We start from the raw sequence: 15,428 nt of genomic DNA on the forward strand, positions 1-15,428 counted from the left end.
TACTCGTGGATAAGCTCTTTGTGGTATGATGTGATTTTGCTGGAATCACAAGGGGACTTACACTTGACGACCTAAACGTCTAATTTGCTGGAATCACAGGTCCTATTAACTAACTAGAAGACAAACAAATGGCAAAAGATGCAGGGTTGCGGAAGTCTACTCTTACTACCTAGAATGCGAGAAGATGGTTGAACGACTAGGTGGAGTCCTACTGGGCTGGGTCTCACCATCAAGTTGAACAATTCAACACCAACTCAGTGCGATCTTCTAGGGAATGCTTCAAATATATTCAAATCGGACACCATCAGATACTAATCATCATTCAAGTTAATGCATGAACAATAGACGTGTAACGACTTGAGATTAAGCTCATTTTATGCCAGTTGACCATGCAGGGCACACTTACAATCAATAAGAGGCTAGTGGTATGGATTAGACAAATTCCACACAGGTGCATTCAACAACTTCTTTCATTCAATGTAATTATCTATCATCTAAAATGAAGATTCAACAAGAGACCATGCATATTGCAACAAAATGACATATTTCACCATATCTTCAATGAAAAAGAAGTCTTTACAATTGAGGCAACAATGTCTTGTCTTCTCTTCCTAGTCTACTCTAATTGCTATTCTACTACCTATTCACAGACTATCAACTATTTTCTCCTTATTGTCTATTAGCCTTTACAAATGAGGAGCCAAGGCTTATATAGTGCCCTCAATACAATTCAATGGCTCAGATCAACTTGAGATCAATGGCCGAGATTTTACAATGAAAACCCTAATTAGGGTTTGTTACAACTACTCAATTCTGGCCAATGAAATAATTGCATTATTTGGACACGTCTTCTCTGGAATATTCGACCAATGGATAACTGGGGTAGGTACATCAAAGTTTGTGCCATCTCCAATGAGTCAGGTACATTGAATCTGGACACGCTGGGGTGGACCAATCCGACATGGAGGAGTGATGACTAGGACGCCACCTTGTTCGACACTTGATTGATGTTCAATTTGGTGATGCTGAGAAGCTAACTTTAGTTAACTCTTCTGAAACTGTCTGCTTCTCCAACGGACACTCACTCTAACCTCCTTTGTCTTTGATGTGCAAGATGGATGATGTACCTTTCCTTGGAATGCTGGACTGGAAGAGGTCGTCCCTAATGATGCTGGACTGGAGAAGGTCGTCCTTGTCTTGGCCTAGTCTTCTTTCATCTGCAAGACAAACCATAAGATGATTAAGGACACAAAATATATTTATTCTAACATAGCATTTTATACCTTAAACCATCAACAAGAAGACATCAAAATGAAGTTTGCTCAAGGTTCTCCCCAAGGACAGGACCTATCCAGAATTTCGCTCTGAACCCTTTGGAAGGGTCAGGAGCGAAATTCTCATTTTAGCTCAAAATTCACACTTTTCAAGGTCAAACATCTTTCCAAGGCATTCCAAATAGTTTTTCTCACCCTAGTCCAGGCCTGACTTAGCACAAAATTTAAAGAAAAGGATGGTTTTAGTGTTTTTCGCTCTGGACCCTTTGGAAGGGTCAGGAGTGATTTTCATTCCTAGCTTGTCTTCCCTCACTCAATTCCATTCTTCTCACTTTGTCTCCCCTTGACTCCCTCAATTGGATCTATCTTTCAACTTGACAACATTTGCTTGATCCCCGAAAGGCCTAAAAGGGAAAATTCGCTCAAAATCATGGCCAGGGACAGGACCTCTCTAGGATTTCACTCTGGACCCTTTGGAAGGGTCAAGAGCGAAATCCTTGTCTTAGCTCAAAATCTACATTTTTGGTGGCCAAAATCCATTCAAGGGCAATCTTAAGGGTTTATCTTACCTAAGTCTAGGCTTGTCTTGGCACAAATTTTGGAGAAAATGATGGGTTTTAGGATTTTCGCTCTGGACCCTTTGGAAGGGTCAGGAGCGAAATCCTTGGTTTGGGCTAATTTCCATCATTTTTCAACACCAATTAACTTCAAAAGGCAAGAACATGTCTCCTCGCACCCATCCAAGCCATGAAAACCTAACGTTTGAGTAGACTTGCAAGAAAAATAGGTGGTTTTAAGATTTTCGCTCTGGATCCTTTGGAAGGGTCAGGAGTGAAAATCACTTTTTGGCTCAATTCCTTCAAGTTTGATAATCATTGCTAAGTCAAAGTCATTCCTGAGGACCTCTCCCATCAAAAATTGCCCTAGTCAGCACTTGGCTTGGCACAAAATTGGGAAAAAAGGTGATTTAGAGAAAATTCGCTTTGGACCCTTTGGAAGGGTCAGGAGCGAATTTCTTAATTTAGGCTTATTCCTCTATCATTTCAAGTTGAATTCACCTCACAAGGCAAGAAAGCACCTCTCTTCTCACATCCAACCCAAGTTTGACATGATTTTGCAAGGGGAAATAGGTGGTTGAAGAATTTTCGCCCTGGACCCTTTGGAAGGGTCAGGAGCGATTTTCATCATTTAGCTCAATTCCTTCAAACTTGATAATTATTGACCATTCAAGGACATGCCTAAAGACACCTCTAATCTTGACCCACACTAGACTTGGCATAAATTTGAGGGAAAAGATAGGTTTTGAGAAAATTTCGCCCTAGACCCTTTGGAAGGGTCAGGAGCGATTTTCAAGTTTTCTAGCATGTTCATCCATCATTTCATCTTGAATTCACCTCACAGGGCAAGGAAACACCTCTCTTCTCTCATCCAACCCAAGTTTGACTTGATTTTGCAAGGAGAAAAGGTGATTTTAAGATTTTCGCTCTAGACCCTTTGGAAGGGTCGGGAGCGAAAATCTTGTTTTGGTTCAATTCCTTTAGTTTCAATGCTCTCTAGCAACTTGAAGTCACTCTTAGGGACATCTCCTTCTTGATTTTACCTTAGCCCTCACTCATCTAGCACAAAATTGATAGCAAAGAGAGGTTTTGAGAAAATTCACTCTGGACCCTTTGGAAGGGTCAGGAGCGAAAATCTCATTCTTGACCAAAAATCATCATTCTTTCAACTGGAAACTTCATTGCAAGGTAGAATCTCGCCATTCTTTGCCCTAGGAACAAGGTTTTAATGCCTAAGAAAGGTCAAAAGGTAGGCTTGTAAGGAATTTCGCTCTGGACCCTTTGGAAGGGTCTGGAGCGAAATTTCCTTTCTTGGCTAAAATCCTTCAATTTCATAGCTACCAAACACTCTTAAAGGAAAGATCATGTTCATTCTCCTTCTCATCATGCCTTGGACATCAAATTTTAGTCAAATAAGGAAGGAAATGCATCTTAGGGAGATTTTCGCTCTGGACCCTTTGGAAGGGTCAGGAGTGAAAATCAAGATTTTGGGCTAAATTCTTCATTTCTCCAATTTAAAACAACCTCAAGAGGCAAAGACATGCTATCTCACTTCCATCCACGCCATAAAAAACCAAGCTCTAAACCTCCTTCAATGGAAAAATATGTGTTTTAGGAATTTCACTCTGGACCCTTTGGAAGGGTCGGGAGCGAAATTCATCTTTTGGTCCAAAATCCTTTACATTTCAACGCTTTCAAACATTTCCAAAGGCCACAAGATGTCCATCCTTCCCTTCAAGATGCCCTGCAAATCAAAATTTGGTCAAACTTAGGAGGAAATGAGCTTTAAGAGGATTTTCACTCTGGACCCTTTGGAAGGGTCAGGAGCGAAAATCTCATTCTAGGCTAGATTACTCACTTTTCAAACTTCAAACCACTTCAAGAAGCAAACTTAGATCATTTTCCACCTGAGGAAGAAGGTTTCAAGGTCAAACAAGGTAGCAAATGAAGTTTATGATGAATTTCACTCTAGACCCTTTGGAAGGGTCAGAAGCGAAATTCTCCTTTAGGCCAAAATCTTGTTCTTCAAAATCAATCAACTCCATCTCAAGGCAGGAACATACCAATTCATCCCCCAACATGCCCTAGAAATCAACACTTAGCCAAAATTGGGAAGCAAATGAGAGCTACCAAGATTTTCGCTCTGGACCCTTTGGAAGGGTCAGGAGCGAAAATCATGTTTTGGGCTTGACTCTTGACCTTTTCAACTCCAATTCTCTTTGAGAGGCAAACATAGATCCTTCTTCACGCATCTCCATCAAGATCCTGACTTTAGCCAAGGGAAAAATAAGAGTTTTCAAGAATTTCGCTCTGGACCCTCTGGAAGGGTCAGGAGCGAAATTCACATTTTTGACCAAAATCCTTCATCTCATCCACCATCAATCACTCCCTAGGGCTAGAACGTATCAAATTGCCCTTACTATGCCTAAGGAAGCTATGGTCCTTGCCTTGACAAGTGAGAATTTGATGTTTAAGGGTATTTTAGCTCTAGACCCTTTGGAAGGGTCAGGAGCGAAAATCCCACTCTTGGCTAGCTTCTCACTTAGGTTCACTTCATTCTCCACCAAACTTGATCAAATCAACTTCCTTCTTTCACTATCAAGATATTCCATCACTCAATTGGGTCCAGGCAAGGTCAGACTAGGTTTTAAGGCCATAGGAAGGGAAAAAGGGAGGATTTCGCTCTGGACCCTTTGGAAGGGTCAGGAGCGAAATCCTCATTTGAGGCTAGCTTTCATCATCTTGAGGTCCAAAAATTCCTCTTCAAGGCAAATATGTATCAAAACCTACCAAACCATGCCTTAGAAGTTCCTAACTTGGTCAAGCTAAGAAGCAAAATAGAGGAAATATGAATTTCACTCTGGACCCTTTGGAAGGGTCAGGAGCAAAATTTACATTCTTGGCTCGATTCACCCTCAAACTGGCTTGACTTTGTTATAGGCTAGATCCTTGATTCATTCCTTTCCTGTCTTAGCCAAATTTGCTCAACCACTCCCTGACTTCCTCGAACTCAAACTGGACACCACCAGCAAAACCAAGCTTAAAGAAGACCTGGAAAGAAACCCATCTACTGACTCATCTTAGCTCGAGCAAAGCCTGCTATCCATTGATCCCTCTGGCAACACTCAAAATGCAAAGGCTAACAGACAAATCCTAAAAACCTAGAAAGCAAACCCAAGAAAGCAAAAAAAAAGTAGGGGTCCCCATTTGCAATGGGGCGATGTGTGAATACGTCACAACACACCCACAAGGAACAAAAAGCTAATACAAGGGTTATGACGTTCAAACAAATTGTTGAAGGAATTGATGAACTCAATAGGCATGAACTCTTGAATTTTGAAGATCAATTTTCACAGGGAAGTGTGATTTGCAGCCATGAGAGAGATGCTATAGCAGATAATGAAGACGGTTTTCAGCGTGATACACTTCATGTATCAGCTGCTGATGATGAGTGCATGAGATCTATGAAGACACTATTGAAAGGGATGAAGAAAATGTGGATTCTATGAGTGTAAATAGCAGTATACTGTATTGTATGATCTTGTTAATCATAAGGTGATAGGCAAGTTCTATGTCGGTGACTTTGTTAAGGGGCATTATCATTTGATACTCAAGATTTAATAGCCAAGTATGAGATAGTGTTGATGGATCCAAGGTAATCAAAAGGTTTGACATTCCATAACAGATTTGCTAATCGTTGCTTCATGTAGACATCACTATTTGTCATCATATTGCAAGGCACTCCCTTGAGATGGCTATCAAATGAAAACATTGCGGGTTCCCAACTTTGAACATGTTGTTCGTCATTCATTACTAGTTAATGATCAAGTATATCCTATCCCTAGTTTTCTGAGTAGGCATAATTCCATCAATTTGCAGCATGTGGGAGAATTTTCAGATTTGGTTCAAAGGTTGTCATCTAACATATTGATGAATAGTGGCTGTTCTATGACACTGATCACAGAATTATGAGACCTTGAATTGAAGATTGCAGCTCATTGTATGGGTTTGTGTGCACTGGATTGTCACTCTACCATTTAGAGATTGAATGTTGATGAGGGATTACCAGTTTATGAAAGCAGAAGCGTTCCAAAAGCGGTTATAAATCAGATTTTCAGACTTAACACTGCTGTCATCATTTGTACCAGCAGCTTTGAGGAAGTATGTGAGAGTATGATTGGTTATTTGATGAGATATATGCCTCATTTCATGTTGTGTGTGTATGATGATTTGAACATAAGGGATCCAAGAACATACATAATTGACAGGTTTGCTTCATGGGATAACAAATTTGCAGCTTGTAATTGTATCAAAATGGAGCAGTGAAAACATGGTGGGAGTAAGAAGTATGATGGAGAGTTTGCAAGGTTTATAAAAAGAATTATAATACTTCTAACAAGAAAAGTCATGAAGGTTTACTTTGAAAGAACAACGCAGATTTACATGTGTGCAGCTTAGAGATATTTCAAGGAGCAAAATGAACATGGTGGAACATTCAAAAGATTGATATGGGATCCTGGTAATTCGCTTTAGCAAACAGGTACAGATTGTTTGGGGGCAAGCAATCTCCGGGGACGCCCATAATGTCCCCTTTTTCCAAGTGATTAGCTAGTGGAGTCATCTAGCCTATTCATATTCCCATAGGCTAAGGTGGGAGATTATAAAAGAATAAAATTAAATTAATTATTTAAAAGTTGTCCCAATAAAGTAAATCTTAAGGATTTCTTTATTTTAATTGACTATTGTGAAAACTAAATAAGTAAATATTGTAATGTCACTTTATTAGCATAAGTGTTCTTCTAGAAGATTTTAAGGAGGTTAAATCATATTCTTCTAGAGATTTCTACTGGGGCTTTAAAAGGAGATGAATTCAAGTTATTTGGATCCATTCTTGACTTGTTAAGTTTCAGAATTTCTTAGAGAGCTTGTGTCTGCAGGTTCAGCATGCCCAAAGACGAAATCCCTTAGGTGTTTTGGTTGTTTGCTCAAAAACCCATTCAACCTATTGGGTGGATTCATTTCAGAATTCGCACTTCAGCTTATTTAAAGAGATTTGAATTTTGTGAAGTCTTCTTTGAAGACTATTTCAGTTGAGTTCATTGGTCATTCATTTGGACAGCTATATTGGACACCAAGATTGGTAAAATAATTTTATACTAGGCAATTCAATTCAAAAGGATGGAAAACATGTGTAAGGGGCAATTATGTTAATTTGTGAGTTCATAAAGTCTGCAGAAACCGTGATGTCACCTGGAAGTGTTGCTAGGGGGATTTGTGTATTGAACTGCAATAAATAAGGCTCAATATTGAGATTGGGCTCTAGTTCTTTCCATTGAAAGTGTGATAATTTATGACTGATAAGAGAAGCAATATGTATCAAACCTTAGGGGACTAAGGCTGGAAAAGAGACAGCCATATTAAGGGAGCTAAGATCTGAGGTGAGACGTGTGTTATTGGTCACGAGTTTGCAGTGCTTGCTGGTCACATAGGCATCTCTTGGCAAGACATGAGGATTTGGGAATTTGTAGAATACTTTCAAAAACTGTTCTGATTTTCCATTACAGTGAAACGTGGAGTTGCAAGGTACAGCAATAAGGAATATTTCAGTCTGCCTGAGTTAGAAATAATTTCAGAACTCAATGACATCTTCCAGATCTCAAGACACAAAATTAATTGCTCATATCTCTGAGGAACTTGTGCAGCCCAAGGGTTGTCGATTTGGCATTAATTCTATCTGTGGCATATATCTCTGGAGATTATAAATCTGTTGTAAGTTGCAGACATTTTGAAGGTCAATTTTTAAGAGTTGGTCCTCTATTTGAAGATCAGAAATTAACTCACCTCTCTGTGTATTTTGTGCAATTGAAATAAAGTGTTCTGTTCAAGCATAGCAGATTTTGTGGTATCTAACTGTTAATTTTAGTCAATTATCCTCATGCTCGTGTTCTTTACATTTGCATTGAATAAGTGAATTCAACCAAATCTGAAACACCAATTTGCAACATAAACATTCCAGTCTGCACAACAATATGACAACTGTTTGACAAAATGCACATAAAGAAGAGTGGAATATGGTGAAAATTTTATTGGGTTCCCACAGAATCTTCAGCTAAAATCTACTGAAATCTGGCGACATCCCCATTTGTGTCTCTAAGATGGGGATATGTTTTTTATAAGGGAAATTAGTACCATGGCTGACAGGTATGACTCTCTAAGTAACTATGCAATATTATTACTAAAAAACATCCACAATAATTATAGTGTTCGGAGCAGAACCAGAGGAAGATGTACCTAATGTTTGAGATGATGAAGTGCCTTGTGTTTCATTAAGCATCAGTTACAATGAATAAATTTGACCCCAAGGGCCGAAACAGGTGCGAAGGCAGTTTATGGTTCTGCACTTGTTTCAATATTTAATTGTTGTCATTCTTGTCTACAAGCAAAGTCTTATTCATATAATTTTCATGGGCTTACTTTAGGTCTTTGTAACTTAGATGATTTTGTGTTTACAAGGTGTTCATACCTCTCACTGTAGTTACCAGGTTCATAAATGTCAATTCACTGAGGAATATAAAAATTCAGAAATCCAGAATCTTCAAAAAGGTTTCTAGAAAATTTTTGGCAATTGTAGATTCACACTGAACCGGATTTGGTAACTATGCCTGTTGGATATTGTTGCTCATTGCTGCTGCTAGGATATGTTGTTGTCATTGATGTCAACATATTCCTGTGATTTGCTCTGGTGATTGCAGGTTGGGAAGATCTTATGATCCGGTTTGTAGTTTCAGTTTGCTGATCACTGTTTTGCAGAGTTCAGTATTTTCTCCGATATATTCCAGTGTGGTCATATCTTGTGCTGAGACTTTGGGATATTGCTTGGGATGGCCTTGTGTATCTTCATTTCAGATGGATCGTGATTTGGTGCTCTGCAAGTTATCTTTCTTCGTAAGAGTTGTTGATTGGTTGTATTCTTGGGTTTCAGATGTTGATCGATGAAGATTTGATAAGTGGTGTTGGCGTAGCTGTTACTGATGATTCTAACGTGCTTACTGGTGGTTCCTAGTCATGTCCTATTTGTTCTGGTGATCCGCATTGATCGTTGTGTGAGTTTTTGGTGGTTTCTATCAACCGGTGATGATTTTCGTGTTATGCGTTTTTTTCTGGTGATGTAGCATGTTGCGGTTGATCTTAGCATAATTTCTGGTGGAGTTGTGAGTTTGGGAATTTGAATTAGGTCCATGTTATGTCATGTAAACCATTATATTGGTCCGGTGGTCGATCTTTGTATCGTGTAATGTAATCTTGTAATTTAGGGTTGATGGTTTAGCCGACCTTGTTGTCAAGGTTGATGAATTGTATAGATAGGTGATATATTTATAATTTAGGTGTCAAAGTTATGTTTGCATTATCAAACAGAGGTTTATGTCCGAACAAGAGATTTATCCTTCGGTGAAGTGTTGTGTGGAGATTGGTGTTGCAAGGCAGACATCTCTACTTAACTAGCACTGTAATCAGACATTTGGAGATACTATTCTTTATGTTCATCCCATCCGGATTGTAGTCCGAATTTTGTGTAAGTCAGTGAGACTTCCCTGAGGGTTGTAGCCTTCCGGGCCATTATCTTTTGAGCAGTGAGCTCTAGGCACTATGCCTGAATGCATGTGCATTCCCCAATGTAATATTTTCACATACTGCTGCAGAGTATCATCTTACTGTGGGTAGGTTCCCACTGTGGTTTTTCCCATAACCGGGTTTTCCACGTCAAAATCTTGGTGTTGTGTGTTGTGCTCTCAATTTGCTTATCTTTGTTGTTACTGCAATTTATCAGATCTATTTTTGTGTTTGAGTTTGTTGATCCGGTGAAGACTGATTCACCCCCGCGCCCCCCCCCTCCCCTCCCCCTCTCAGTCTTCCTTCTTTGCTGCTACTAACAATGTCTCTCACCATATGCCTACAGCCTTAATACTATGATACTATAAGATGATTATTAGGGAAAACTTGAGCAAAAATGTAAATAAAGGCGTTAGCACAAATATTTTAATGATTGATTCATGGCCTACCCATATGATGTTTATAATATGGGGTGCTGCTAGGTTAGGTGGTTGCATACCTAACAGTTACCAACATTATTTAATCACATGACATAACAACAAAGACAAGCAGAGATTTTACAAAAGTTACAATGGATCATGCAATAACGAATTTCTAGAATTGTGAATTTAAACTATTCATTGAGTATGCTTAGAAGAATGTAATGTCCCCTTTTCCCCAATGACCACATGAGAGTTGATTAGCCTATTTCATGTCATCTCGATAGGCTAATTAGGAGATATAAGGGATGATATGCTAGTCACGTCATTAATTTCTATTGGTGGAGAAATAAAAGGTGGAATATTATTTTATCCAGGATCTTATATTATCATTTGGTGAGAAAAGTTACTTTATGATATAAAATAAAATTATAAAAGTAAAGTGACTTTATTTATAAAAATGATAATAAAGTCATAAAGTGACTTTATAAGGAGTAAATAAAATAAAGTGACTTTTAATCCCACATTGAGAGTGGAAGCTCACCAACGGTTTGGGAAGTCTTTTTAAAGGAGCTCCGTCCTTCTCCAAAGGGGACATTATGTGATTGTTTGATACTTGATATTTCTCATTAGTTGCTGGTGTGACAATGACAGCCATTTCTGAGGACAAAACCCCTTAGATATTTGTAGGTTGGATGGAAACCCAACTCTACTTGTGAGATGGATTCATTCAGAGTTCATCATTGAGCTTATTTGCAGAATTTTGGGCAGATTTGTGGAAGTTTCAGCTAGGGTTTGGACACAATAATGGAGCCATGTTGCAGGTTGAAGGTTTCATGAATTTATATGATATTTCTAGCTTGGGCAACCCCTTGTAGGCCATGTTTGGAAATGATTGTAGAATTGGGTATGTGTTGCATGTATTGTTTGTAAATTTCTGAGTAATTGCAGCATGAAATGCTATTGGAATAAGTGCCAAAATTCACCATTCCAATAGTAAAAAACAAGGGATTACAGTTCCATTATGAAAATTCTGTTATTTTCATTGATTGCACATTCTTATTGTTGCACGCACAAGAATATTCAAGATATGGAATAAACACCAAGCATATATCTAAACAAATTCATCAATTCCATCAAAATTCAGTCAATAGGATATTTCAAAGAAGAAAATAATTGTAATAAATTCTCAAATCTCTAACATTCTCCACGAGAAAGGTTTGTTGATAAGTTATAGCTTCCCCAGGTTTTTGCTGGAAATTAAGGCATGATAAAATTCTTACCACTGCTCAAATAGATGTAGCTACTGTTTGAAAAACCAGACATAGAACTTCAAATACATGCATTTTAAGTTTTGATCAAATCCTACAAATGAAGCATTTATTATATGCAACTATAGAACAGCGTCTAGATGTTCAAAGTTATGTTTCCAACACATTCTTTTCGATAAATTTATCAAAGATAATCCTACTGTGCCTATTAGACCAGAAGAAATCCTGCCAACTGAAACATGATTCTTTGTGTTTCCTCAATTGTGAGTAGTGAGAACCACAATGTGAATTTAGAACCAAATATAAATACATATATCACAATAATATGTGCCTATGAATGCAAGCCTTGAATCAACTTTTACACATTCAATTGAAGATGGATCCCCCAACAGGCACAAACATATCCACACACACACATGATAAGAACAATATAAACTAAAAATATATATTTTGTTCAAATACACACCCAAACAACAGAATTATATACACTGATCTTAAGCCAAATCCAACTGATCATATAAGTTAAAGAACTACGATGAGAAAAAACTCATTGATAATTTCTAAGGGAATGCGTTCAGATGTGTGGATGTCAAGAAAGAAAACATACCAATTTGAGAAAGAAATGAGCTACTAGATGTGTGACCTGCTTCTGTTGATGGAACCTTTGGCTCCAATATATATTTCTCTTTTCCAATGGAAATTGGAGAACTCGATGATGATGTAAAAGGAGGAGTAGGTGGAGCTGGAACTGTGTGCAGAGGTGGAGGTGGAGGTGGAGGTGGAGGTGGAGGTGGAGGTGAAAGTGGAGGTGGAGGTGGAGGTGGAGATGGAGGTGGAGGTGAAAGTGAAGGTGGAGGTGGAGGTGGTGTAATTTCCTTGAAATCTGTGTTTAGCTCCGATACATGTACCGACTTATTACCTAAAACAAAAAGAAATATACATGAGATGTTTTTGTTTCAACACTTGACCATCCATAGAAAAATAAACAGCTTATGTTAATCTTGGAAGTAATTTTATTTTAAACTATATTAATTTGAATTACACACAAAAAAATCAAAACATAAAGCCTTGGAACACCAATCACATCTAGGATACATATGCATAGAAAATTTTTAAAAAATGCTTTTAAAGGAACTACTCTTGGCTATTAAATGCCTAATACCTATAAGGTGTCATTCCAATGCCAATAAATTATATATACATAATTCATATTATAAACAAGATGACTAATGATAACAAATTTTGAATCAAAAATAACTATTAATAACCAACATCCAGGTAGAAGATTGCATAGATTGTATATCGAATATCTACAATATGTCATACTTTGTGCAAAAAAAGCACAGTAAGTCCTGTTCTAATGAAAGATAGGACAAACCTTTTCAGTGTAATCATCCATAAGCCAATGCACTCCCCAGAATGGTTATACTAAGTCATAAGTCTATCGATTGTTATCAAAGAAAATAAAATTCTTGCCCATACTGTAAAGCTAGATGAACCATTCACACATTGTGTAAAATTTCATATTAACTCATATGTATCTTCAAAAATCCAAGATTATAATATTATATTCAAGAACACTATGTTGAACTTAAAGTACAACTACAATATGATAACAAAGACTAAAGTGCTAAAGTATTTACCATTATCCATTCTCATTTTTATTGAACTCTAATAATCAGTATGTAGAACTATTTATAAATGATATCTGATCTATAGATATGAGACAATCATACTGACAAAGAACATAATTTGATCCTAGAATAGCTTATTAATTTGGCGGTTGAAAGAGATAAATGATTAATTATGAGATCCCTGATCAACGGATATGAGAGGAACTACTGATAATGGGCATATTTGATCCTAGAATGACTTTCAAACTCTTAATTTGGCCATTAAAAGAGCTGAATGATTAATTTGGAGGTCCATAGCAACAAGATATCAAATAAACAAACCATAATCATATGACAAACTTAAGACATCTTACAGGGTACTGCAGTGCATCATTATGCATCATTATGCTTATTCTCTATAATTTTAATACTTTTGATGGTAAAATTTTGCTCCAAAATGTTCTTAAAAACCTTCATTTGTGGTTTTCGGTTACAATGTATTAGCAACGGTACACTTAAGTACTTTGAAGAATCAGAGTATTTAAAAGAACTCAATGCTTGTTAGGGACTTATCAAGGGTTATTACATATGGAAGTGTCGGAAAGAGAGAATGGTATTATTGGTGACACAACATCACTCTAGAAGCTTCTCTCAAGTAATTTCATTAAATAAGCAGAATAATTTATTAATAGTTAAACACTCATGATAGTTAACGAGTACTGAAAACTGCTTAAATCAATAACCCACTCACAACAATATAAGATTGTTTTACCCAAGGATTCTAAGATCAAAGGCACAAGGTACAGAGCATATGTACTATCCTAGCCATGTGATTATCATCATCCATAGCTTATACCACCTAGAGATTAATTTCTCAATAATCCAATGCTAGGATCCAATATGACAATTTCCCAAAAAATAGACTTTCCAGTCAATATGTTTAGTTATTGCCTTAAATCTCTTTCAGTGTCAATCATATTGATAAATTCTAAATTCTATATAGGCTAAGCTTATATATATATATATATATATATATATCAATTTCCCAAATATAGAATTTCCAATATATATATCTATATATGATCAAATTCCTTGAAATATACATCAACAAGAACCAGAGAGCCTGCTCTTAACAATTCCATCCACAATCCTACTTCCTTGAAAAAACCATACCATTCAGTCTAAGAAAAGAACTGATAGAGCCAGTAGCATTTGGAAACTGCATACTACTATCACCAAGTTCCCATATCTGTTTGACTTTGAACTGTGCAAATTTTGACTCATGAAAGAAACTATTCTCCAAACTTTTTAAATTATCGACAGAACAAGATTGCCTTGAACCATTTCAAGCATTACGCATAGCATCTATCAAAGAAAATAAACCTATATAAAAAAATACGTTCTTAGTTGAAATAATTTAAAAACACATCCAGGTCTACTAAACAGCATCAATATTGTGGGCTCTAACAATCCCTATTTTGGCCAGAAATAAACTTTTAGGTCCTCATATCAACAATCTGAAGGGATCTGTTCTCTCTATCCATAGTGCAGATGAACAATTCAACAAGAGGCAAGACACTCCTTCCCCTAGCAAAGCCAGACAAATAAATCCTAACAGCTCCCTAAACTTTGTGATGATTAAATCACCATGGAGCCCAATGCGAAAATCTGTCACAGCATCATGAAGTGAAAATTGCAGAAGAGTAATTTCAAAACTGATGATGACCATTTCGCTAAGGATGCAAATAAAGATATATACAACGATGGATGTGAGCTCTCCTATAGGCAGTGGTTCATGGTACAAAAACCTTTGTAAAAAACAACATAATTATGGCATTAAATTTGACTTGAGCTGGTGACACTCATGACTAAACTGCTTGCAAATGTTTCTCACAATCATCTAGGTTAGAAACTCAGCAACTAGAGAGCTCCCCATGTGCACTTCCCAATTTACCACCCATACCATGTGCCACCACAACGATCACATCTGGTGTGCAACCAATCCCACCAACCTGCGGAATTCTCCAACTGTACACAAGGATGAGGGTCCATTGTTCAAAACTACTAGGCCCAATGTAGTCACCTCTATTAAATTTTGGAGTAAACACATTCCTCTCACACATGCTGGGCCCCACGAAATCTGAAGTGGAGATTTTAAAAAGGTTCTTTTAAGGCATAGAGCATTTCCTTTGACTTCCTTTACTACCGTATCATTGTTTGGGCCCACCAAAGCTTAAAGATGGAAAGAAGGTAAAAGTTTTTAAGGCATTTTTTTTTAAAAGAAAAAAGCAAAGAGGAGCATCCACCTCAACATTTTTTTTAGCTCCTAATATCTCCAGCACATGCCACGATGAGACTTAATGCAAGGTGTGGCACCAAGAAAGATAGGGAGCTGGCCTTTGAGTAAGGATGTGTCACTTAAACAAAACCATTTGGAATTTAAATGCAAATAAAGTAAATAAAAGCAAATTCAGAATCAGAGTATAAAAAAGCAGAAGTAAATAACAATATAAGGGTGCAAATCCATATTTTTTCAGAACAAGGTGTGAATTCCAGAATCGAAGAAGCTCATTTGAGAAAAAAGGCAAGTGTGAATCACAAATTAGATTTCAGATAAAGGTGAAGGACTCAGAATAAGGATGAAAAGTTACATTACAGAGGCAGATCAAATCAGAACAACTCT

At 37.2% G+C, this 15,428-nt stretch overlaps 1 protein-coding gene across 4 annotated transcripts in view; it reads right to left on the minus strand.

Annotated features, from left to right (window-relative positions):
• The window catches only part of LOC131064292 (uncharacterized), a 228,397-nt gene that overhangs the window by 108,840 nt on the left and 104,129 nt on the right, over positions 1 to 15,428 (minus strand). For all 4 annotated transcript variants that reach the window (XM_057998391.2, XM_057998394.2, XM_057998392.2 and 1 more), the window contains one exon: positions 11,740 to 12,051. In XM_057998391.2, coding sequence (XP_057854374.2) covers positions 11,740 to 12,051 — 312 coding nt within the window. The remainder of the gene's footprint in view (positions 1 to 11,739; positions 12,052 to 15,428) is intronic.

This window comes from Cryptomeria japonica, chromosome 2 (genome assembly GCF_030272615.1).
Source record: "Cryptomeria japonica chromosome 2, Sugi_1.0, whole genome shotgun sequence".
Classification (NCBI taxonomy): Eukaryota; Viridiplantae; Streptophyta; class Pinopsida; order Cupressales; family Cupressaceae; genus Cryptomeria; species Cryptomeria japonica.